Below are 26,871 nucleotides of genomic sequence, written 5' to 3' on the forward strand. Positions count from 1 at the left end.
TAGTACTACAGGTACCAGCGGGCCCGGTTTTCCACCGCATGCTGGTACTTGTGGTTCTCCAAGTACCAGCTTGCAGGGGAGGCTTGCTGGGACTTGTAGTACTGCTACTAAAAACAATATTCACACTTTCACACTTGGCTATCAGCCCCCCATCCGCCGCCCTTGGATGGGGGGACAGCCTCGGGCTTCACCCCTGGCCCTTGGGTGGCTGGAGGGGGGACACCCCTTGATTGAAGGGGTCCCCACTCCTCCAGGGTACCCCGGCCAGGGGTGACTAGTTGGGGTTTTAATGGCACGGCCGCAGGGACCGATATCAAAGTGTCCCCCGGCTGTGGCATTATCTCCCCAGCTAGTGGAGCCCGGTGCTGGTTTCAGAAATACAGGGGATCCCTACGCTTTTTGTCCCCCGTATTTTTGGAACCAGGACCAGGCGCAGAGCCCGCTGCTGGTTGATTAAATATGGGGGAACCCCTGACATTTCCCCCCCATATTTTTTAAACCAGGACCGGCTCAAAGAGCCCGAGGCTGGTTATGCTTAGGAGGGGGGACCCCACGCAATTTTTTCCAGATTTTTAAAGACTTTAATTAACTTTTTAAGGTACACAATGAAGCCCTGCACGGATCTCACAGATCCGGCCGGGTTTCCTTGTGTTTTTTTCAGGCAGTGTTTTACTCATCACTCCCGTAAAACATTGCCTGATATTACGAATCACATCGACATCGGAAAAAACGATTGAGCAAAACTCGGCAGCTTAGTGAATGACCGTATCAGGATTCAAAAAGTTGCAGTAAAATGCACCCGATACCATTCGAGTTCAAACACCCTTCAAAATGGACAAAACACGAATATTAGTAAATAAACCCCATGGTGTCCGTTCAGATGGTCGACAATGTTAAGGTCGACAGTCACTAGGTCAACCACTATTGGTCGACATTGACATGGTCGACATTGACAAATGGTCGACACATGAAAATGGCTGACGCACGAAAAGGTCGACATGACTAAAAAAAATAGATTTTTAACTTTTTCATACTTTACGATCCACGTGGACTACGACTGGGAATAGTAACCTGTGCCAAGCTCAGCGGTATTGGAGCGAGGCACCTTGCCCGCAGTATGGCAAGCGAAGCGAGCCATGCAAGGGGACGCGATGGACTAATTGGGGGTCCTGGTTATGTTACGGGAAAAAATTACACCAAAACCAATTAAAAAATCCATGTCGACCTTTTCATGTGTCGAACATTGTCCATGTCGACCAATAGTGGTCGACCTAATGACTGTCGACCTTAACATTGTCGACCATTCATACTGGAATCCCCAGACATAAGAGTTAAATGATTAAGGAGCTAATGTGGAATAACTAGTGTTGCCACCAGCTGTGACTATGCTTGCAATTTTTAAGTCATATTGACAGGAATATCTCTATATGAGTGAAAAATTGCACGCATAGTCACAGCTGGTGGCAACACTAGTATTGGGGGTGGGCCGACACCCTCAGACCTGGCACTTGTGTACACATAACACATTTATGCAATTTAAATCTCTCTCTCTATATATGTATATGGAATACATATGATATCCCGGCAGACAGGATGCCGGCTGTCACTATACCGACAGCGGCATACTGTCTGCTGGATTCCCAGCATTCGCCACAATTTGGGCCCAGGTTATATTCCCACTCGGTTGGTGCTGTGGACTCGCCAACGACAACATGGTGAGCACAAATTATCCCCTTGCGGGCTTGCAGCGCTCGGCATGCTGCGGGCACGGTGACGCGCCACGCTATCTATTCTCCCTCCAGGGGGGTCGTGGACCCCCAAGAGGGAGAAAAAGTGTGCCGGCTGTCGGGTTTCCAGCGCCGGTATACTGTGCGCCGGGATCCCGACAGCCAGCAACCTGAAGACCACCCCACCAACCAAGTGGGAATACCCCGCGCTTGCAGTCTCAGGACTTGCCTTTTTCAACCATCATATATATAAATGGGGTGGTCTTCAGTTTGCCGGCGCACAGTATACCGGCACCGGAATCCCGACAGCCGGCATACCAACAGCCAGAATGCCGACACTTTTTCTCCCCCTAGGGGGTCCACGTCCCCCCTGGATGGAGAATACGCGCGCCACCGAGCCCGCAAGGGGCTCATTTGCGCTCGCCCAGCGGTCGGTATGCCGGCGGTTGGGATTCCGGCGCAGGTATGCTGGTCGCCGGGAGCCCGGCAGCCGGCATACCCTACTACACCCATATAAATGTTCAAGTGTTTATGTAAACTAAAAAAGCCAAGCAAACGTGTAAGACAGACTTCATCGGGTGTGAAGTTTGGCTTTCCATCACCCAGAGTAAAGACACCCCCCTAATTTTGTTTTCAGTGGCAATGTTGGCGCAGGAAGCCCGTTAGCATTGCAGCTATCTAAGCCATAAACCTACTCTGAGTCCAGCACTGGAGGAGCCCCACGCTTGAACAGATACATCCTGGGCAGTCCTGCATGCCCTCATCTCACAGACTTGCGCAGATCCATCCTGGGCAGTTCGCGCGATCCCTAGCCCCAGGCTCGTACAAATCCATCCTGGGCGCAGTGGCGGATCCAGGGGGGGGGCACCCAGGCACGTGCCCCCCCTGTCATTTTTTTTTTTTTTTTTTTTTACCGACGAGAAGCTTTTTAAGCTCCTTACACTGTCCGAGTGACAGTGTGAACCTGGCTGCTGCTGCTGCTGCTGCTGCCGCTGGTGGCTGCCTGTAGGGGGAGCTGCAGCGGAAGCGCAGCTCCTCTCAGGCAGTTCAAGGGGCCATGAGACAGAGCTACGTGAGGCAGTGGCTGCTGTCTTCGGCTCCCACAGTAATGTAAGGTGAGGAGGGGGTTCAGTTTACTATTAATGAGTGTGTGTATTGCTGTGTAAATGTATAGAATGTGTGTGTAACTATGTATATATGCTGTATGCATGTGTACTGTGTGTGCATATATGCTCTGTGTGTGTATGTATGTACAGTATGCTGTGTGCATGTATAGTGTGTGTGCATGCTGTGTGCATATATACTGTGTATATGTATGTACAGTGTGTGTATGTATAATATGCTGTGTGCATGTATACTATGTATGTGCATGCATACTATGTATGTATGTTTGCATGTATACCGTGTTAGTATGTATGTATGTATGTATGTATGTATACTGTGTGCATGTATACTGTGTGTGTGTGTATGATGTGTGCATGTAAACTGTGTACGCATGTATGCTGTGTACAGTATGTGTGTGTATGTCGATGTACAGATGTTCTGTGTGCGTATATATATTTATATATATATATATATATACATACACACACACACACACATTGTGCACGTACGGACCCCCCCCCCCCCCCCCATGAAAATCCTGCGTTTGCCACTGATACCATACAGTAACAGGGTGCGTAGTCAGCTGTGTTAGCGTGCATTGCCTCCGTGTCCCTTACAGCAGCGCCAGTCCCGGCTCCCGGCAACGTCGCACATCTGCTGTAATTAGGATGCGACACTGCCACAGCCTGACAGGGGATCTGGGAGAAGAAAGCAGGCTTTGCTGCTGTGAGGTGGGTGGACGTAAGGGGACAGGTAGATGCTGGAAACAGGACGGGGGACAGAGGGCATAGGCGTAGGAACGGGGGGGGGGGGGCAGCTTGACCCCCCCCCACACACACACACAAACATGATGCGTCGCCCCTTTCTGTACTAGCCGTCTGTCTCTCAATTGGTGATGTATTACTGGAGGAGGCATGGCTGTGGGCCACGCCTTCTCCCAGTAATGTATCACCATTGAGGAGACAGCTGGGTATTACAGAAGAGGGGACACCGCCCACGGGGATGCAGAGCGCCCCCCCGCACTGAAGGAGAGCGACCAGCACCACAGCGGAAGCGGAGGGGAGGGAGGGGGGGGGGGTGTTTGAAGGAGAGGAGATCGGCACCACAGCAGGGGCGCCAGAATGAAATTCAAACTTGCCCCCCCAGTGTGAAATCATTCTGACGCCCCTGACAGAGGGCACTATATTAAAAACACACTGGACCACTCCAACAAAAATGGGGACTATAAAAAAAATAATTACAGAAAGGGACGCTGTAACTAAAAACACACTTGCCCTGTCCCCTACCAGGCCTGTCCCCGCACACTTGCCCTGTCCCCGCACACTCACCCTGTCCCGTACCAGGCCTGTCCCCGCACACTTGCCCTATCCCCGCACACTCACCCTGTCCCCGCACATCGCCTTGTCCCCTACCAGGCCTGTCCCTGCTCACTTACCGTCCCCGCACTCTCATCCTGTCACCCACTGCCCTAGTACTCCATGCCCCCAGCGTGATGAAAACGAGGGCGTGACGCATGGGTATGGCATTCTCTGTGAGGCCAAACCCCTTGTTACAATGCCACACTCTTCACAGGAGCATGTGCCGAACCCCCCCCTTCCTTCCCCTATTGTGGTGCCCCCCCTGTCATTTTGTTCTGGATCCGCCCCTGCTGGGCAGTCCTGTGTGCCCCCTCACCCCAGGCTCGAACAGATCCATCCTGGGCAGTCCTGTGTGCCCCCTCACCCCAGGCTCGAACAGATCCATCCTGGGCAGTCCTGTGTGCCCCCTCACCCCAGGCTCGTACAGATACATCCTGTGCAGTCCTGCACACCCCCTCACCCGTATGCTTATACAGATCCACCCTGGGCAGTCCTGTGTGCCCCCTCACCCCAGACTCGTACAGATCCATCCTGGGCAGACCCGCACGTGCACTCACCCCATGCTCATACAGATCCATCCTGGGCAGTCCTGCATGCCCCCTTGCCCCAAGCTCCTACAGATCCATACTGGACAGTCCTGAATGCCACTTTGCCCTAGGCTCATACAGATCCGTACTGGGCAGTCCTGCATGCCCCCTCACCCCAGGCTTATACAGATCCTTCCTGGGCAGTCCTGCATGCCACTTTGCCCTAGGCTCATACAGATCCGTACTGGGCAGTCCTGCATGCCCCCTCACCCCAGGCTTATACAGATCCATCCTGGGCAGTCCTGCATGCCACTTTGCCCTATTCTCATACAGATCCGTACTGGACAGTCCTGCATGCCCCCTCACCCAGTGTCGGACTGGGGCATGTAGGGCCCACCGGGGAAATGCAGTGGTAGGGGCCCATGTTTAGGGGTGTGGCCAGTCTGCAGAGGGGGTGTGGCCTGCCACCTCATTGGTTTGACTAACCATTAGAGAGTGCAATGTCTGGGCCCCTTCATAAATATATACAGTAAATTAATATGCTGCATACATGATAATGTACCAGATTAATAACAGATTAATAACAGCAATGCACTGTAGAAAATACACCATAGTCCAGTATAAGGTAACATATATATAATGCATAATTCAAGTGCACAGTCTAGAACCTGATCCATAGAGCAGGAGGTGGGCCCCCAGGCAGTGGAGCCCACCGGTGGTTTCCCCTGTGGGCCAGTCCAAGCCGGCCCTCACCCTGGGCTTATACAGATCCATACTGGCAGTTCTGGGAGCTCCCTCGTCCCAGGCTCATACAGATTTGATGGAGAAGATCTGCTGGTTCTCCGCCATTGATTTTAAAATCTCAACAGTGTTTTTTTATATTTGGTACAGCGAGAACAGAGCTTAAGCCCATCCCCCATGTGCACTGCTTAGCCTCATCCCCACTCCCTGATTGCCCCATTACCCACACTGCACAAGAATGTCCACTGATGGATGAAACCATTAATGGCTAAGCATCAATGGCACCATCAATGAAGATCATTTCTGGTTAACCCTTCGATGGCCATCCCTACTGCAAGCCCCCAAAGCCCTCCCGGTGACAAGATTTCTACAGCGGAAAAGTACCTGCTCCTATTTGTTATTCGTGCACCAGCTATAAGGCTACATTTTTCAAAAATGACCAGCAGAAGATTCCAATGGCCGCCACACGTGCATGAGTCTCGGTAGAGGAGAGAAGAGACTGCTGATCTGGTCATTTCACTACAAACACATCACAGGGACGGGCCAGTGGGTGCATATTGAAACATTCAGGCGATATTTCATTTCTTATTGCCTCGTATTGCAGCAGCAATAAGTAACAATTATTGGGTCTAAACCCCGATAATTGATAAATATGCAGCTAGTGAGTTACTACTGCATCTTCAGACAGGGTGAGGTATGTCAGGTAGATAAGACTTAGGTCGACAGTATCTAGGTCGACCACTATTGGTCGACAGTAAGTAGGTTGACATGGTTTCTAAGTCGACAGGGCCATGGGCAACTTCTCCACTGGCTCACTTCTCTGCTCTTATCACTGCTTAGTAAATGTACCCCAAAGTATCAGCCAATCAGCTCCTAACTACCATGTCACAGGTTGAGTTTGAAAAAATCACAGCTAGGAGCTGATTGGCTGGTACTTTATCTCCATCCAAGGCTTAGTAAATAGACCCCATAGGGGCAGGTGTCATAAGTCTTGGAGAGTGATAAAGTGGAGAGAGATAAACTACCAACCAGCTCCTGTCATTTGTCAAACACAGCATGTAACATGACAGAGATGAGCTGATTGGCTGGTACTTTTGTGTCTATTCATGAAGCAGTAAGAAGTGAGCCAGTGGAGAAGCTGCCCATGGCAACCAATCAGCATTGAAGTAGCATTTATTTATAATTTGCATACTATACAATTGCACGAAACAGCTTCTCCACTCTTTTCACTGCTTCATGAATGGACCCCTTAATCTCTCTCCACTTATCACTCTGTCCTGTACATCTATTCCTACAGAAACATGTGCAAATCACACAATAAGGTGTACAGGGTATAGTAATACTGTAGGTACTGTACTTAAAATTCATTTTATTCCATAGATCGATGAATTATCTGTGTAAGTCACAGTCATCTGGATCAATTGTTAATGGTCAACTCATTGTTAGTTCAGAGAGTCCGAGCTGAGCTCTGGGTAGTTCAGTCAACAGGAAAGGTAAAGAGGTCAGACAGGAAGGCATGTATGAGAAGGCAGTCCCTACAGTCCTGTACACAGCACAGAGCTGGGGAGGGCTCACGCCTGCAAATCTGCTGCAGGGAGCTGGACAGTAAGGTAAGAGCAATGCATGCTACACAGCAACTGTTCTGATACCCAACCGAGACCATCTCATAGCAGAGATACAGTATGTGGTCATAATACATATACTTTATGTTGCAATGTTATAGATTTGCATTGTGTGTTTATTACTTTCAGAATTCTGGGTTCTACCCCTGTGTGTAACTGTATTTATATGTTATGGACATATTAGAGCGAAGTAACTTTTATGGGATACACGCAGCCCCCACATATTTCCTGCTTTGTGGTCATATTTGGCGTTGGGTATGGAATGCTGGCAACCGGGATCTCGGCAGTCAGCATTCCGGCGCCAGGATCCCGACCGCCAGAATGATGGCAGGGGGGACAGGCGCAACAAAGCCCCTTATGGGCTTGCTGCGATCACCACGCTGCGGGCTCTGTTCTATTCTCACTCTCTGGGGTCGTGGACACCCACGAGTGGGAAATTAGGAATAGCAAATGTTAGCCGGGATTCCAGCTGTCGGCATTGTCAGTGGTCGGGATTCCGGCGTCGGTATCCTGACCGCCAGGATCCCGACTGCCGGCAATGTAACTGCACCTCCATATTTGTTATAGCTTGTAATAATGGTGTAAATTTGTTTTTGCTGATTTGTTTTTACAGGTGTCTCTCATTGATTAAATGTACTTGTCTAACTTATTATTGAGAGTTAGGAGGGAATTCAACTGTCAGCAGCTTGTTCGCCTGGCCAAATTCGCACGACATCCGCCGCACATTACGGCGCCGGGATCTCTCTTGGTGGAGTGCATTTATGAATGAAAGGGGTGTGAATCGGGCTGCCATTTAAAATCTGCAGGAATGGCAATTTATGCCATTTCGCCCACAACTGAATTCCCCCCCTAAGAGTACCGTGGGACCTTTTTTTGAAGGTTGGAGGGCCACTTAGAGTCACCCCCAAAGTATATTAGGTTGCCTGCCACTGTTTTAGACTGTACTAAGAGAGTATACTGTGCATATGTTATCCGGAAACATTCATTATTACATTGCTATATTTGCTTCCAATCAAAATACGGGCATTTAAAAAAAAATGAAATAAGTTAACATTAAACACACACAGTACTTGTACTGTTATGTTAGGCATGTAACATAATGGAAAAGTTAAAGAGTAACTGTAGAAAGAAAACATTAGCAAATTGCGCTGTGAGAGATTAATGTGTGGCAACGGATCCGCTCCCTATTTGCTTTACTTTGTTCTGAGTGCCAGAATTTGCTTGGAAAATACACCGGCTGCGGGATTCAGGGACACATGCAGATAGATCCATGCCACGGCTATGGAGCATTTTACAGAATAACTATTATGAATAGCTATTTATATTAATATGATGTCAATTAAATATTATCATTGAGTTAATTAGAAAAACTTGTGAAGGTTTTATAATATTTGGTTTTTTTTTTAGGGATATTTTTATCAGTTTTCATGTTTTACAACTAATGATTGTAATTCAGGCCTGGCCAACCTGTGGCTCTCCAGCTGTTGTGAAACTACAAGTTCCGGCATGCTTTGCCAGTTGACCGGTTGAAAGGTTATCTGGGACTTATAGGGGGTCATTCCGACCCGATCGCTCGCTGCAGTTTGTCGCAGCGCAGTGATCGGGTCGGAACTGCGCATGCGCCGGCGCATGGCAGCTTTCGTTACCTAGCGATCGCCTCTGAGACAGAGGCGGTCGCTAGGCGGGAGGGGGCTGAACGGCGGCGTTAAGCAGCCGTTTAGGGGGAGTGGCCCGGCCAACGCAGGCGTGGCCGGACCATTGGGGGGGGCGGGCCGCGGCGGCTGCGTGACGTCACACGCAGCCGCTGCGACCAGCAGGAGCGACGAGCAACTCCCGGCTAGCCGCAGGAGCTGAGCTGGCCGGGAGTTACTCCTCAAATACAAAGGCATCGCCTCTGTGCAATGCTTTTGTATTTGTGAAGGGGGGCCGCCACTGACATGCGGGGCAGACTAGCCCTGTGCTGGGCGTCCCCCCTCATGTCTGAGTTAACGATCGTAGCTGTGCTAAATTTAGCACAGCTACGATCAACTCGGAATGAACCCCATAGTTTGCTATTCACAGAAATAAGAAATTAGGTTTCACGCAAATGTACTAATGCACACATACAGGTGTGTCTGGTTCATAGGGTCAACCACATTTAGGTCGACAGTGTCTTGGTTGACCACCATTGGTTGACAGTAACTAAGTCAACACCCTAAAGGTTTACATGAGTTTAAAAAAAAAATGGTGTTGTTTTCTTCGTAGAGTGACCGGGAACCCCAATTAGTGCACCGTGTCCCCTCACATGGCTTGCCATGCTTCGGGCAAGGTGCCTCGCTCCGCTACCGGTGCGCTCGGCACAGGTTACCACTCCCAATTGTAGTCCACGTGGATCGCAAAGTATGACAAAGTTCAGAAAAACAACAACTCATGTCGACCTTTTTTTCATGTCGACCTACTGACCATGTCGACCTAGAAACCCTGCATATCGTCCAATAGTGGTTGTCGACCTAAGTGTGGTCAACCTAGAGACCGGATACCCATAAAGGGACAGGGGCTAATGCGAACATTTCACTCCTCTTTCTGGACCCCTCGGAACTACTGAACATATATTGGCGTTTTTATCATGGGTGCAATGTGTGCAGTGCACATGGGCCCCTGGATTCAAGTCGAATTTTAGATGGGACCCAGAGGAGGAGAGGGGGGGGGGGGAAGCCGCGGGGGGACAGCCAGTGGCAGCCAGAGGAGATCAGCGCTACTGAGGGGGGTGGGAGCCGCAGGGAGACGGGGGGACAGCCGGCGGGCATACAGGTGATCAGCGCTATGGAGCAGCGCTGCAGCAGGATGTCACTCACCCGCCCGACCTCACGGCAGCTTCCACCCGGCTCCAGCAGCGTGCTGGACCCGGGTGGAAGCTGCCGTGAGGTCGGGCGGGTGAGTGACATTCAGCTGCAGCGCTGATCGTAGCGCTGATCTCCTGTATGCCCGCCGGCTGTCCCCCCGTCTCCCTGCGGCTCCCCCTTCCCCCTCGCCTCCTCCGGGTCCATCTCATTCCGACATCATTTTGATGTCGGATTGAGATAGTCGAAAAGGGGGCCAAAACCTGTCGGATTTGGCCCCGTTTTCGACATCAACACGTGGATCGGCAGCTATTCCGCCGATCCACGTGCTTTTCGACAAGTCGAATGCCTCGACTTGTCGAAAAGCTCTGAATAGGTCGAATCAGGATTCGACCTTAAAAAGTCGAAAACTGCCGTCTTTTCGACAGACGGCAGTTATCGACTGCAATTGAATATACCCCATAGTTATGCAATTACGCGCAGTGGATGTGAGTACTCTTGCAGGGGGTGTGCAATTGTATCCCAAGTACAGTAAGGGCATGGTGTGGGTGTTTAGTCACGAAATGCAAATAAAATGGTTGCCCAAAAGCCTCAAACGCAGCCTCCTGGAGGGGTTGAAGAAGGAGTTGCATATGCTCTGACCAAGGGCCTGATTCATTCCTGATCGCTGCTGTGCGTTTTCGTACAGCGGGCGATCAGGTAGTAACTGCGCATGTGTATGCAGCACAATGCACATGCGTGTTGGACAACAACAAAGGGCATCGCTGGTCAGCGACAGGATGGTGCGAAAAATCCAATCGCACGGCTGTTCACAAGGTGAGTGACAGGAGGAGACCATTTGTGGGTGGTAACTGAGCGGGTGACTATCTGATCCACTGGCGTTTCTATAATGGCTGCAGTGTGTGCGGTGCACACGGGCCCCTGCGTCCAGAGGGGGCCCTTACCACACACGCTGCACCCATTTTCTGAATACTCACCCCTCCGGAGTCCCGCGGCGACGTCCACGGCGGTGTTAAAACTCTGTGAAAATGGCCCAGCGACCATTTTCACTGAGTTATACGCATGCGCAGTAGAGAAATCTCAGGGAAAATGTCCGCCGCGCCATTTTCCCGGAGATCTGCGCATGCGCAGTAGAGTCTGAGCACTCTAGTGCTCAGACTCTCAGCGCTGCCGGCAGAGAGGTGGGGGCCCGAACGGAGGAGGCTGCACCCGGGCTTCCTCCTCTCTTAAAACGCCCCTGATCTGATCACAGGACAGCAAAGTCAGCAGCCCAGCGATCAGGTCTGAATCACCCCCCATACTGTATGTGTAACATTTATAATGATGACTGCGTGCAATTGGTTGCATACGATGAAGACACACCTTTTTATGCAAAACAGATGCAACAGTGCTGTAAAAGTGATCTTACACTGCAGTGCATTCTCGTTTTACACAAAGAATACTCAGTTGGGGAAGGGGAAGCCTGCATGTACTGTATATTATTTTATGTTGTCATTAAACAAATTAAAATGTATGATTTGTGCATTTTGCAAGCCACTTTGGGTTCTTATCTGCTCCAGTCATTAGCTGTAATGTGTTCTGCGATTTTTAACATTTTGCGAATGTATGCTGAAACATGTCCCCTGTCAGAATCCTGACACATCAGACCCAGGTAAGACAAGGGAAGATAGTTGAAGATTGATATATGCGTAAAAATTAGTATGTTCCCTTAGTGCGCTCTTATTATACACTACTGAAATGTCTCATTACTTTATGTCAGTTAGTGTCTGAGTTTACTAACATAAATTAAATACTATTATATTTCCAAACGGGAAAGCAAGCTTCAACACAGAGAGAATCCTTTGTCGGTAAGGATCAAAAATAGATAAAAGAAGAAATATCTCTATGGAGCGCTCTTATTCTATAATCTGATATAATTAGATGACTGTTGGTGGATGTTATATAAAGAGAGGATGACCTTACACATTTATACACCCATATTAGAATCACATATATCTCTTTATTAAAAGATTTTGATTTAAAACTTATCATAAAACTTTTCCTTTTCTTTTACATTGGAGATACAATTGTATATTTCAACATTATTTGTATAAGGAAAAAAACAACAATATAATGAGCTTTCACCCAACGCGTTTCGTCTATATCGACTTCTTCAGGGGTGTTCTTCAGGGTGCAATCCAAAAACAAAAAATATATAAAACAAGCATGAATAAGAAGGAACATTGATGCAGAGAAGAATATGCATATCGCAATATGGTCATATTATCCCTATTTGAACAAACTGATATTGTATGTGACAATGATTGTATGAGTTATACAAGAAACTGCTTACATACTCTCTTGCACATTATTAAAAATTATTTTAAAGACCATCAAAACACATTATGATAATAGTTGTCTGCTGAATCACTCCATAATCAGTAAGCCAGACAATTGACCCATCAGATATATGCGTATCTGTCTGACTCTAAATGAGACCCTATGGGGCAGATGTATTAACCTGGAGAAGGCATAAGGAAGTGATAAACCAGTAATATGTGCAAGGTGATAAAGGCACCAGCCAATCAGCTCCAATATGTAAATTAACAGTTAAGAGCTGATTGGCTGCTGCCTTTATCACCTTGCACATATCACTGGTTTATCACTTCCTTATGCCTTCTCCAAGTTAATACATCTGCCCCTATGTTTCTAATCATCAGGACAATTGGGTGGCCACAATTTTTCCCTAGTAATCATTTGCATTATTCTTTTACAAAATCTCATCTTTTTTCTTCTCAATTTACTGTCAGCATTCAATGAAATACACGACTTCCACTTTTTACTTAATATATCCCATACTTGATCACTCTCCCAGAATTTACAGGAGACTCTCACATTTGGGGGAGAGTCTCCAGGCCCCTGGAAAATTGGACAAGTCTCCTGCATCCTGATGCTTATCCAGTAAAATAATTGGGGTAAGAGACCGGATGACGCAAATTTGCTATGAATTGCATCATTGCAACACTGCCCCTAGTGACAGTTTGATGAAAAATGCAGCAAAAAGTGGGAGGGGCCATGCAGACTCAATTTGCTGCACCATGCCCCTAACCCACCCACTTGAACCTCCCTCTCCCAGAGAAGAACTTGCTTAGGGTACGTACAGGCTATTTCCTGCTGCTGGTGCTATAGTTATGATAAAGCTGATTATCTTTACAGGAATGAAAGCTATACCTTAAAAACACCTTAAATACACTTTAAACCTTTAGCCGCTGTGGCCGCTATACTTAATTCACACTACGCACCTTTTACGCTATTAGTTTAAAAGGGTTCCATAGTGTACGGACTTTGCGTACACACGCCGCGCTGACGGTACAAAGTACTCACAGCGCATACACACCCAGAGATACACTTTAAACCTTCTACAGCAATGCTATGCAATAATAGTACACTTTAAACCTTAGCAGGGCAATGAGGACACAGCACCAATTGTGATTTTACCGCTGGGTTCCGACACCATAGTGGATTATTTCTGAAAGGGGGTTTACAATACAAATTATACACTACAATACAATACAAAACAATATAACAGAATAATGGCTACAGTCAATGTACATACGTGAGTGGATTCGCTTGCGCAACCCGGCCGGCCTCCGATCATCTGATAGATATCTTTGTGAGTCTTGTGTGTGGCCAGGCTGCAGCAGGCTTTATTTATACAATTCTTCCAAAAGCAATACAATGGATACTGTAATCCCTTTGTCCATTGGACACAGGAATGCACTTTTACAGTACAGGAGAGGTCATAGGTTGATTTGAAAAGGTAGGCGATGTCTTTCTCAACTGCTCTTGCGGGTGGTATCCTCTGGATTCCCGCCGCATACATAATATACAGTAAATACAATTTATATCTATATTCTGCTTCTGCACATAACTATCCGCAGGAACATGCGATCTTCCGCAGACCAACACCGGAATGTTACCCTTAAAATACCCTACAGCTGGATACCAAATACCACCTTATAACCTTAGTCTGTCCCCTCTTATCCTGTAAAGGTGAATCCCTTTGTTCTGGAACCATTTAAACAGCTATAACTTTCTGATGTGGTGCAAGGAGACTATGTGTACATTGTGCACTATTTGGATTAAATATGTAATGTGTTCTGATGGCCCTCCATGCGTACACAAACTCTGCCGTAAATACCCATACCACGCGCCGATGCGCAGGACCGCGGGAGCGACCATACGCAAAGTGCGTACATGTGCACGCACTGCAGAACAAGTGCACGTGCAGTGGGCATGTGTGTGCAGTTTGTACGTGATGTGTGTTCTGTAATATTTTTCGACTTTGACAGTCCACCCTTTGGCAGTCACCAATAACTGCCACTATCTAATCACTAAACAGAAAAATATCAATACAATATCTACAGACGATTGGATGGTCGGAGGAGAGTTGTAGGCGGGAAATGTATGACCTAGTGGGATAGTAAAAAGCATGTATGTATGAATCCATATCTGAGGGGCATGTATCATTGTGCCGTATATGTTTTAGATAAGCTTCGAGGTATTGCGAAGTATACATTAAATCCTTCTTATCCCGTATTAAGGGTCTGTAAGTGGGCCGACAAACACTACCAAGCTCTTTTCAGCTTCTTGTTCCAACAAATGGGGTGCACATTTAGTTGATGATACATGGAGGGGGAACGTATGTGAGTGCTAGTATATGTGGATATCACCTGTCGACTATGTGTGTCATTAACTGAAGGTTGTAGAGATGAAGATAAGACACATATCTAAAATACATTCACATAACATTTACATAAACATTCTTGGGTAGGGCTGATGTCTTTTCCGGATGGGTGTATCTGGGCAGAGGGGGGAGACAAAGGAAAAACGGGTGAAAGAAACAGGCCATGGAATTCATTTGCAATCCTTATCATAACACTGTCTCTATGGATGGGTCGTAAATTAAATCTGCTGCTATGACAATGCCCTCGCTCCTTAAACTCATCAAATTTGTGCCGTTCTTGCGCCGCGTCAGAATTCGAACACACCTAAATATCAAGCCAATAATTCTGACGACTCCCAGGATACAAAGGAGAAACTTCCCTACACTCATAATAACATTTTGAGCCCACTCTCCTGATCCTGAGAACCAATTTTGTGAGTTCAACCATGAGACCCAGCCGGTCAGCTCATTACCCACAGCGGTCAGGGTAAGGTTGTGTCTCCTCCGGAACTCCCACTTCAACTGCAATATATCATCCATCTTTTGATCGATAATCTCTGTGGGGTCATCAGTGCTGTTTGTAATATACGTACAGCACTTCACACCATACTGAGTTTCCAAAGTGACACAGTACCCACCTGTCACGGCTGTGATATAATTAAGGACCATCCTGTGCTGGATCAGTTCTGTCTTGTAAGCTTGTAACTCCCTTCCCGTATACCTGAAGGTGTCGTCATACATCTCAGTGATATTATCTATCAAGTTCGCTAGCGCATGGATATACCTATAATTTATAATTCCTCTGGCAGTACGGGTGATGTCTAATGCAAGAAGGAATTGAATCCCGGTGGATTCGTGGATCAAATCAGAGGCTACGTGCTCTTTCCTCTCTATGAGGTGTCTCTTGACGATGTGTTCATAGTGAGTATGAGTATAAGGAGCCTGAGCACTGCGGTGAACGTCTTTCATCTTATCATGGGTTATGTTTATGACCTCTGGCAACACTCTTCCAACATAACACAATCCCTCTGAGCTCGGGGCAAGCCTTCCTCCCACATATGAAATAGGCATCATCGAGGAGAACATAGGGGACAGAATATGACATTACCATATTACATACTTTCCAAGTGAAAAACCCAATCCCTAGTTCTCCCATCTGCTCAGTACAAGTATCGGGCTGGATGATATGAGCACAGTACCCTGGTGATACTTCTCCAACCCACATGGTCTTGCTTCCTCGAGTATACCTATACCGAAAATACCTTCCACTGTTGGCTATTTGGCGTACAAGTTCAGAGTCAGTGGGTATCCTATCAGCTCTGTGCGAAAAGGCCATTGTCTGGTTATTCCACGTCATTTCTCAATTTCCCGGTTTTCGGTAATTGGAAATATTGAAACATAATAAGGATCTATCTACATGATACTGGGGGAGCTTCAAACTAGGGGGCCTAGAAATATTGAATTTCTTGTCCACCGGTCTCCCACCCCGTAATTCAAGTACCTCATCTATTGCTAAAGGGTACGGTACTAATCCTGACTTGCTCTGACCTTGAGGTACTTGTGAGCACACCCAGCATTCTGTCTGGTTTAAGACCTTACCCACTAGTGAGTGGTAATCACTCAATGGATGACGGTCCATGTTGATATTAAGGCTGGACTGACATCTCTGGATGCACCCATCCTCGACTATGTTCTCACAATTTCTACAAATGCAATTTTCCTCAGCCAATAACCCTTCACAGTGCCTCCGAGCTCCCTGACTACCAGATCGCTTTCTGATACTCGCCTTTGCTCGAGTGATGTGTTGCTCTTGAGATTCTACAAATCCATCCTCGCCATCAGAACCCATTCCAGATCCCTTCTCGACCCCTCTGGGACCCTCACCGAAACAGACTGTCCTGGTCAACATCAGGATTAACAGGAAAACCCGGAACGCAGTCTCTTGGGGTAAGTCCATCTTGTTAAGGGAAGAGAAGGGAAACAAAAAGGGGGAGAAAGAGAAGGAAAGAAGGAGGGTAGTGGGAGATGGAGAAAATAAAAAATAAAAACTGGTGCGACAACCGCCTCTGGCCTTGTTGTTCTCTGCGCTCAGGTGCCGTCTCAAAAGTCCTGCCTCTCAGCTTTCCCGGAACAGACACTCCTGTTCTCTACACTCTGCTCTTTGTCACGAGTTCTCTCCGGGTCAGCGACCTTTCTGTAGGGAACATAAATCTTGCATTTCAATGTGTTTAACTGTTGTGTATTATCAGTTGTGTGAAGTAAACCATCTGTGGAAAGTGAAAAGAGAGGGGAAATAATAAAAAGAAAATTTGTCATATTTGCGTTCACTATCAGGCTGTCACACCATCATGTATATCGGTATCTATGCACAGTCTCCCTTCACCAGTATTCCCATTCTCCACCCTTTGTGCATGACTAGACACACTGATACTGGTGTCCCTATGCTGGTGAGATATACTGGGTTTGGGCAGAACTCTGAAAAGAGCGAGTAGGCATGTGACGTTTGAACTGTAATCCTGTCGGTGAACTTAAGAGGTGAAGAGGAAACTTTGAAGACAAATCACAGAGTTTAGTAACAGATAAGTTTGTAGAGGCAAAGAAGATTTTACAAAGTTTGACATCTGGATTGGGCACTACGGGGAATGATTCCCTAATCGGTCTGTTCCCCTAAAAAAAATTCTATGTGTGTTATATCTCTACTGGGACTATCCCAGCCATCAATCCAGTGTCTTGTCCATTCTAAGTTCATAGAGAACCCGGTATCTTTGAGATAATTTCCTCTACCTGTGATGGACATGCATCTAAAACAGTGAAATGCAACATTAGTCTTCGTGGGTATCTAACGTATTTTGTGCTTCCTGGGTGGGAGCACTCAATGGCCCTCATTCCGAGTTGTTCGCTTGGTAATTTTCTTCGCATCGCAGTGATTTTCTGCTAATTGCGCATGCGCAATGTTCACACTGCGACTGCGCCAAGTAAATTTGCTATGAAGATTGGTATTTTACTCACGGCATTACGAGGTTTTTTCTTCGTTCTGGAGATCGGAGTGTGATTGATAGGAAGTTGGTGTTTCTTGGCGGAAACTGGCCGTTTTATGGGAGTGTTTGAAAAAACGCTACCGTTTCTGGGAAAAACGCGGGAGTGGCTGGAGAAACGGAGGAGTGTCTGGGCGAACGCTGGGTGTGTTTGTGACGTCAAACCAGGAACGACAAGCACTGAACTGATCGCACTGGCAGAGTAAGTCTCGAGCTACTCAGAAACTGCACAGAGAAGTCTTTTCGCAATATTGCGAATCTTTCGTTCGCAATTTTGATAAGCTAAGATACACTCCCAGTAGGCGGCGGCTTAGCGTGTGCAAAGCTGCTAAAAGCAGCTTGCGAGCGAACAACTCGGAATGACCACCAATATGTTTACCATCTCTAACAAAACTCCTGTTAAGTTACTTAGAGGTCACTTCTGCTAGAGAGAGAAGCAGAAGTTTAGAGGCCTCCTCCTAACCCCAGTAAGTTCTGTCAAAAGGGTAAAGTTGCATTTATTCTGTTCTTCCCATTAACCGAATCTGTGTTTTTCTATACTGTATCGTGATTCCTTACTATATGCCCCTTGATCCCGTCTATGGGGTAAATTTACTAAGATGGGAGTTCTATTTTAGATGGGATGTTGCCCATAGCAACCAATCAGATTCTACTTCTCATTTATCTAGCACCTTCTAGAAGATAATACCTGGAATCTGATTGGTTGCCATGGGCAACATCCCATCTTAAATAGAATTCCAATCTTAGTAAATGTACCCCTATGTGTTTAATAACGTGGCTATGTGTTCTACTGTACCTACAATCTCTGGCAAAATGCCCTTCCTTCCTACAAATGTAGCATGTTCTCTGTCTTTTCCAAACAGCAGGGGTCTGGGGTTTAGGCTGATGAGACTTTGGTGTAAGAGCCTGTATACTTTCAATCCTCAGCCTCTCCTCCTGTTGTTTTCTACGCCTAACAATATTCTTGTGGTGTACAATTGCACACTCTCTAAGGCAAGCTACTGTGACCCCTCTCCAATTAGGTAAAGATGTTTGTACTCTGTACCTTACTGTCTTATCGAGACCGTCCATTAGCACAGAGACAGCCACCTCCCTGTAATTCGTATCCTTCCCTGTATCCGATACCATCATGTATCTATCCATTATTTGCAGGGCCCGATGGAAATATTCAGATGTCATTTCATTTTCCCTCTGCTTTATGGAGAAGATTCTTCTCCACTTAACAGCTGTGGGGAAATACAACTCTAGTTGCCTGTTAATTTGCTCTAAGTTCTCCTGACTGTGTTTGTCAGTCATAAGACTATCCGACTCTAATCTACAATCAGTGATAAATTTTTGGGTGTCAATATTAGGGGATCGGCATGCTTTCAAAAGTATCTGCCAGTGTTTGTTTGTCGGTTCATACGCATTACCCAGATCTCTGATAAATTTCTGACATTTGGCTAAATGCTTCCGAGGGTCGGGGAATTCTGAAATGATTGATCGCAGCTCATCTCTTGGCCACGGGCAATACATTGCATTATTCCTGGTGAGGACTACTCCCTGACTATCGGTTCCCCCATTGGGAGTTACTGTTCCCAAGACAGGGTGTAATTCTACCATTCCGTTCCTGATTTGTTTACTGTGAGGTGTTGTTGTCTCTGTGCAATGAGCTGTCTCACACTTACCGGTAGCTGTGACCTCACTAGTTCTTTCATTGGGGAATATTGTTACTGCACTACCTGGTTCGACAGACCCCACCTGATTGTCCTGCAAAGTGACTGCTTGGAGGAGAGCTGCGATTTGGCTGGATCCTTCATCTTCCTATAACCTGGAAAAGACTTCAAAACAGGATACATCTTGCAAAAATTAGGGTTAATACATTGTTTTTGCATACTACTATCGTTTACGGATATATCATTGACTATAGCCATCTCTTCCCCTTCGACCTGTGTCGACACTGGTGTGTTTGTGTTCTCATTCCCGCTAGGTTTTGAACCTGTTTTGCAAATTTGTTCTCTTTGCATAGCCCCCTCCTGTTGCCATAATTTTAAACAATCATTATGTCTAATCCTTTGTTTTCTGGATTTTTGAAGACATATTTTACTGCTTACATTCTGCAGTACCTCTGGTTCAAAGCTGCCCACCTTAGGGAATGGTTCCCTATCTTTGTCAGTCACACGTTCCCATTCAGACAAAAAGTCTTCAATACTTTTTCCTTTAAACTCCGCTGACCCCATGGGCCGCAGCTCTACAACCTGAACCCTGGTTAAACGTCCCTTACTTGAGCAACTGGCTCCCATAATTGTGGGCCTTTTCCCACAAACACCAAAATACTCAATATAAGGTAACGGTGAAAGTTCTCCGAGCGCTCTTCACCCGCTCACCGCCCACGTTGGCCAGTACTACCATACACTGTCGATAGCGAAGGCAATGTACCCAACTTAGGGCCCTATGTGACCTATATTTACTGAAAGTTTTTTGGAATAACTAACCCTTTCCAGTAAAGTATCGGCCGTTGGAGATTTTCCTGAGAGAGACCAGCGAAAACTCCCTATGCACTTTATTATACACAAATCACGCTTGCGTATGTTCTATACAGCGCTGATGATACCGCGATTTTACGCAAAAGCTCGTAAAAAGGATATCACGTTGCGCTATATATCGCACCCACAAAAGCGCGGTCCAACCGCACAGCGTATAGGTACTTGTTACTTATCTGCCGTACGACCACTGGAATCGATTTTCAGGCTGCGAAACCTCAGCCGGAGCGTATAAAAAAAAAACTATATGGGTCACAACACTTCACAATTCCCTACCACGCTCCTATAAGACTCCTCACGACTTACGTATTAAACCTTATATTAACGTGAGTCAGCCGCCTCACGCCACCAAGTCTCCACTCACTTGATGTACCACACACTGAGATTCCAAATTCCGTGGTTCAAATTTCCACTCGCTCCTGCGTTCGCTCACTCAATTACACTTTGGTTTTTCTGTACAGAAAATTATCATTCATTCAGACAAGCAGCTTTACTCCCAGAGGCAATACAGTACATAAGGGTTTTATACTAAACTTTGGAAGCTGGGCAATCTTGTGTTATTGTAGCGTGGCTACTGTCCCACCTTTAAACTAAACGAACTATTGTGTAATTTGTACTTAGCGACCGTATTCTTACGCAATTTGAGTAAACACGCGACCGTGCTTACGCCGCGTGTGCAGTTCCGTACTTTGTCCGAGACACGTGTACAAAACCGTACGTCCGCAATAGCACAAATCATACAATTTCTATAAATGTGAGCAATATTAACTATAATCGCTCACTTAACACACCACACAGTTTCTTTCTGTATAAACCTTTATGCAGAACTGCGTTTGTGTCTTTACGCTTACTTACTCTAGCAATAATCAATCATTTAAATGATATGATTCAGATTGGATAGCTATCTTGCAGAACATACACTGATATAAATATACACATAATTATAATAATTATATATATACCATTCACTGGTCTCCTGAGACTCTTTTACCCATTCAGTGCTTCTAATTTGCATATGAAAGCTGTGTGCTTTTGGCTGCCTGTAAACGTGGTTTTCACTGCTAAGAAAAAGCAGTTACACAGGTTAATTTGCATATCAATGGCTATCTTATAGCAAGCAGAGTTAACTGAATCCTAGAGGTAGAAGGGTAAAAAAAACTTTGTTTTTATCTGTGTGTAATTCTTACATCAAGTATTCATCTTACTATTAACTTTTGCTAGGCGCCATTGAAACTATTTGTAATTGACTCTGGCATGGGTTAAATAATGCATTGGTAACTCATAAATCGTGTTTCATGTGACCAAGGAAAGCTGATTATTCTTGTGCAGACTGAAAATCAGCCATTTAGAAAAATGACCTTCCCAAAATGGCCGCTGCTCCTCTCCCTTCCACATCCATGAGGGTTACACAAAATGGTGGACAGGCCATGTGGTTAGTACAAAATGGAGGACAGACCATGCAGCTTCCTTTGTCACAAAGAAATCACACACCATGCAAGCACCTGAAGTTATTTTAGGCCTGAGTTAAACATAAAAACTATATCAATGCTATGCAGCAACTTTTAAATGTACTTTTAACCCTACTTAACAGATAAGCAATCCAGTCTGAATCAAACACAATATGACTTATTTGAACCTTGTTTTGCAACAATGTGAGAGAGTATGCAAAGAGTATGGGTGCTGTGTACGCTTTTTGGCGCCAAAAAAAATTCACAGATTTTAAATAGCTTTTTTCCTGCTTACTGTACGAGTTCTACCAGCATCTCTACAAACCATACAGAGCAGACTCCATCTAATCAGCAATTAAGTAGGGTTTTCAGTGTCTCCACCGACCAAGAAAAGGATACGTAGGATCCCTGTCCACCCTTATGCTGATAGATTAAGTCTGCTTGTGACCTATTAAGCAGTAAAAAATGTGGAAAACCGGATGATGCCCCCAATTGATAAAGCTGATTATCTTTACAGGAATGAAAGCTATACCTTAAAAACACCTTAAATACACTTTAAACCTTTAGCCGCTGTGGCCGCTATACTTAATTCACACTACGCACCTTTTACGCTATTAGCGTAAAAGGGTTCCGTAGTGTACGGACTTTGCGTACACACGCCGCGCTGACGGTACAAAGTACTCACAGCGCATACACACCCAGAGATACACTTTAAACCTTCTACAGCAATGCTATGCAATAATAGTACACTTTAAACCTTAGCAGGGCAATGAGGACACAACACCAATTGTGATTTTACCGCTGGGTTCCGACACCACAGTGGATTATTTCTGAAAGGGGGTTTACAATACAAATTATACACTACAATACAAAACAATATAACAGAATAATGGCTACAGTCAATGTACATACGTGAGTGGATTCGCTTGCGCAACCCGGCTGGTCCCCGGTCATCTGATAGATAACTTTGTGAGTCTTGTGTGTGGCCAGGCTGCAGCAGGCTTTATTTATACAATTCTTCCAAAAGCAATACAATGGATACTGTAATCCCTTTGTCCATTGGACACAGGAATGCACTTTAACAGTACAGGAGAGGTCATAGGTTGATTTGAAAAGGTAGACGATGTCTTTCTCAACTGCTCTTGTGGGTGGTCTCCTCTGGATTCCTGCCGCATACATAATATACAGTAAATACAGTTTATATCTATATTCTGCTTCTGCACATAACTATCCGCAGGAACATGCGATCTTCCGCAGACCAACACCGGAATGTTACCCTTAAAATACCCTACAGCTGGATACCAAATACCACCTTATAACCTTAGTCTGTCCCCTCTTATCCTGCAAAGGTGAATCCCTTTGTTCTGCAACCATTTAAACAGCTATAACTTTCTGATGTGGTGCAAGGAGACTATGTGTACATTGTGCACTATTTGGATTAAATATGTAATGTGTTCTGATGGCCCTCCATGCGTACACAAACTCTGACGTAAATACCCATACCACGCGCCGATGCGCAGGACCGCGGGAGCGACCATACGCAAAGTGCGTACATGTGCACGCACTGCAGAACAAGTGCACGTGCAGTGGGCATGTGTGTGCAGTTTGTACGTGATGTGTGTTCTGTAATATTTTTCGACTTTGACAGTTACTGATCTCTCTGGTCAAAACGAAAGCAATTTATTTAAAGCTGCTAAAGGTTATTTGTTAAAAAGCCTTTGAAGTTATCTCCAACATTTCATCCAGGTGACAAGGGGGTCACTTATAGTTGGATGCAAGCACTATTTTTTAACATAAAGTATGCATTTTTGTACTGCACATTGGTGTAAATGTATTAAGTGGGAGTTTTTTTTTAGAACTGGTGATGTTGCCCATAGCAACCAATCATATTCTATCTATTATCTTCTAGAAGCAGCTAGATAAATGTTAAGTAGAAAAATGATTGGTTGCTATGAGCAACATCACCAGTTATTTTAAAAAAAAACTCCCACCTTAGTAAATTTACCCCACTGTGTCCATATTAAGATAGGCTTGCCATATGTATTTAAAAGGGTCTGTACCAGATATCTGAGATACTTGCTGTGGACCTGGGGCACAACAGTTCCCAAGAATTCTGTGGGGTTATGATGTCCCCGTATGCAACATGCAAAACTTTCCAGAACTTTAGGTAACGCCATTGAGTAAAAGAAGCCTACAGGCTCCGAAAGGGATCAACCACGCAGGCCGATGGCTGCACATGTGCAATAGGACTCCTGGGAAAGTCCTCTCTTCACAATGGACAGCTGTTACCGGAAGACCATGCGATATATTTTAATAACCACTACTGAATACAGAAATGCAGCCCCTTCTCTGTAGGTCTCTATACAAACCTCCACTGTCTTTACATGGGAACAGTATGATTTGCCGATGGACGGGATGCCGGTGGTTAGAATACCAACAGTTTCATCCTGTCCATCAGAATCCCGACAGCCCCCCAGTAAGCCCCCTAGGCCTACGCTGCCCCCTACGCTAACCCTCCCTTGTGGGTGCCTAATAAACCCTCCCCGGTAGTGCCTAACCCTAACCCCTCCGGTAGGCCTAACACTAATCCTCCCTTCCCAGCTGCGTAAACCTAACCCTCCCCGCTTGATGCCTAACCTAACCTCCCCTTCTATGTGCCTAACCCTCCTTCCCCGGTCCCTAACCCTAACCTTCCCGGCCCTGCAGCCTAACCCCCCTTCTTCTGCCTAAACCTACCCCCCACCGCAGCAGGATGCCAGCGCGTCCCCTGTCTGGACGATCGGGATGCCGGCTGTCGGTAATGTGACGCCGGCATCCCCCGATCGGCTTCGGTATCTCAACGCCGGCATTGCCTCCTACTTCGGGATCCTGGCTTCGGTATATCGACCACCAAGATCCCGTCTGTCGGGAAGCCAACTGCTTCCCCTAGACCAGACCTAAAATCTGTGGTGGAGTAGCAGTAAAGACCCCAGGAACACAAGAAGTCCCCTGATCTCCGGTGATGATTTATTTCTTTTGGGGTAGCATGACTAGCAGCTTATACGCATCCTGGCAACTTCATATACTGTAAGGGATCAGTATACCAACAGAGGCATCCCGTCCGCCAGTATGCCAGCAGCACGGCGAGCGCAAATAGTCCTCGTGGGCTTGCTGCGCTCGCCACGCTGCATTCGCCACAGGTTCTATTCCCACTCTGTGGGTGTTGTGGACACTCATGAGTGGGAATAGCCCCTGTGCACCAGGATTCCAGCTGTCGGCTGTCAGGATACTGGCATCGGTATTCTGACCGCCGGGGTCCCATTAAATTAACGGTATCCCATTGTAGCTTTCACCCATGCAGCCTGTGCCACCTTCTATAAACGTTTTTGCAGTGTCATTAGTGAGCTTCATTTTCTGTGACTGCCAATACTGCAAGTTATACTCGGAATGCAGTGTACGGGCGTCTGTTCTATAGCTACATAACATAGTGTTACTTGGTGGGAGGGGAAATCTGATGTTCAGAAGTGGCCATGCTGGTGGTGTGTGTGGGGGTGGGGGGTTGGAGGGGTCTGTGGGAATGTGCGTGTCGGGCTCCCACAGTTCTTAGCTATGCTTGTGTTATAGAATCCAGGTCTGCAATGTATAAATCTTAGTAATACCCCTTTTACACCAAGCCAAAAACCCGAGTTATTGCTGGTACATACGATACAGAGTTAATACTAAAGTCCAACTTACAGAACAGAGAGCATTCTGATTCTAGTGCCCTCTGTACAATACAGAGACCCCCATAAAATAGAGAGCATTCTAGTGACTGCTATACAATAGAGACTTCTACACAATGAAGAAAGCATTCTAGGTTCAGAACATGGAATCTCCTGGGCTAGCATAACTATACTGCCTCAGAACACTATCCACATCTATTGGGAATAGTAACCTGTGGCGAGTGGAGAGAGCCTGTTGTAAACAAGTTTAATAATGTTCTGAATGCAATTTAGTTATGCTAACCAAGGGGGTTCCATATTCTGAACTTGAAGTCTAGTGCCCAACTTAAAATACAGACAGCATTCCAGTAATACCCCTTTCACATCGCACAAATAACCCGGTATCGACACGACATATTGCCGTGTCGAAACGGGTCAGTGTGCGATGTGAAAGCTCCTTTGCTGAATTAGCGGGTCGCCTGACCCGGTAATTCAACCCGGTAAAAAAGAAGGGTTATTACCGGGTTGAATACCGGGTCAGGTGCAGTTTGAATGGGAGCCGTTCCGATGCGACACGGCTCCCATTCACAGCATAGGGAGAGGCGGCGCAGGAGATGAGCTCAGCTCCCAGCGCCGTCTCCACCCCCGCCCCTGCTGCTGCTGCGCCCCCCGCTGTTATGGCAACCGACCCGGTATATTGCCGGGTCGGAAAGCCAGCAAAGGAGCGCAAATGCCGGATCCCACCCGGTAAGGACACGTTTCTCTTACCGAGTGGGATCCGGCATTTGCGATCTGAAAGCAGCATAAGTGATATACAATATAATAATGGGCATCTTAGTGACAGATTAGATATGAAATAAAGTAAACATTTTATTAAACATAAAGTAGAAGGCATACTAGTCAAATGTTCTAGAGCCCACTATACAATGCAGACCCTCAAACCTCTTGTGTGGAGGGGGGATGCGGTTAATCTTCCGAACGATGGGACCCCAACGGTCAAAATACCAACGCCGGAATCACGACAGCTGGGAAAATTACTCGGGTGGTGGTCCACGCCACCACTGGAGGGGGAATATAATAGTGCTCGCGACCGAGCCTGAAGCGCGATGAGCCCACGTGGGGACACACTGCGCTTGTAGTCGGGATTCTGACATCGGTATTTCATACCGAATCCGTGGAGGAACAACACAGGACCCCATATCTCCAGTAATGTTACAATGCAAAACCTTCAAATCCCTGATGGCTTTTTGATATAGGGGGTCATTCCGAGTTGATCGTAGCTGTGCTAAATTTAGCACAGCTACGATCAGGCACTCAGACAAGCGGGGGGACGCCCAGCACAGGGCTAGTCCGCCCCACATGTCAGTGCTGCCCCCCCCCCCCCCCTCGGAAATGCAAAAGCATAACACAGCGGCGATGCTTTTGCATCTCAGGAGTTACTCCCGGCCAGCGCAGCTCCTGCGGCTGGCCGGGAGAACCTCCTCGCTGCCCCGGGTCGCAGCGGCTGCGTGTAATGTCACACAGCCGCCGCCCCCCCCCCCCCAACGGTCCGGCCACGCCTGCGTTGGCCGGACCGCGCCCTC

General features: G+C 46.7%; 1 protein-coding gene across 3 annotated transcripts in view; it reads left to right on the plus strand.

Annotated features, from left to right (window-relative positions):
• The first annotated feature begins 2,736 nt into the window (after positions 1-2,736).
• The window catches only part of SH3TC1 (SH3 domain and tetratricopeptide repeats 1), a 194,126-nt gene continuing 169,991 nt past the window's right edge, over positions 2,737-26,871 (plus strand). For 2 of the 3 annotated variants that reach the window (XM_063924079.1, XM_063924088.1), the window contains exons 1-2: positions 2,737-2,842; positions 6,838-7,067. In XM_063924079.1, the coding sequence (XP_063780149.1) occupies positions 6,885-7,067 (183 nt within the window). In that variant the 5' untranslated portion in view covers positions 2,737-2,842; positions 6,838-6,884. The remainder of the gene's footprint in view (positions 2,843-6,837; positions 7,068-26,871) is intronic. The other variant, XM_063924097.1, reaches the window with a different exon arrangement.

The sequence above is a fragment of the Pseudophryne corroboree genome, chromosome 1 (genome assembly GCF_028390025.1).
Source record: "Pseudophryne corroboree isolate aPseCor3 chromosome 1, aPseCor3.hap2, whole genome shotgun sequence".
Classification (NCBI taxonomy): Eukaryota; Metazoa; Chordata; class Amphibia; order Anura; family Myobatrachidae; genus Pseudophryne; species Pseudophryne corroboree.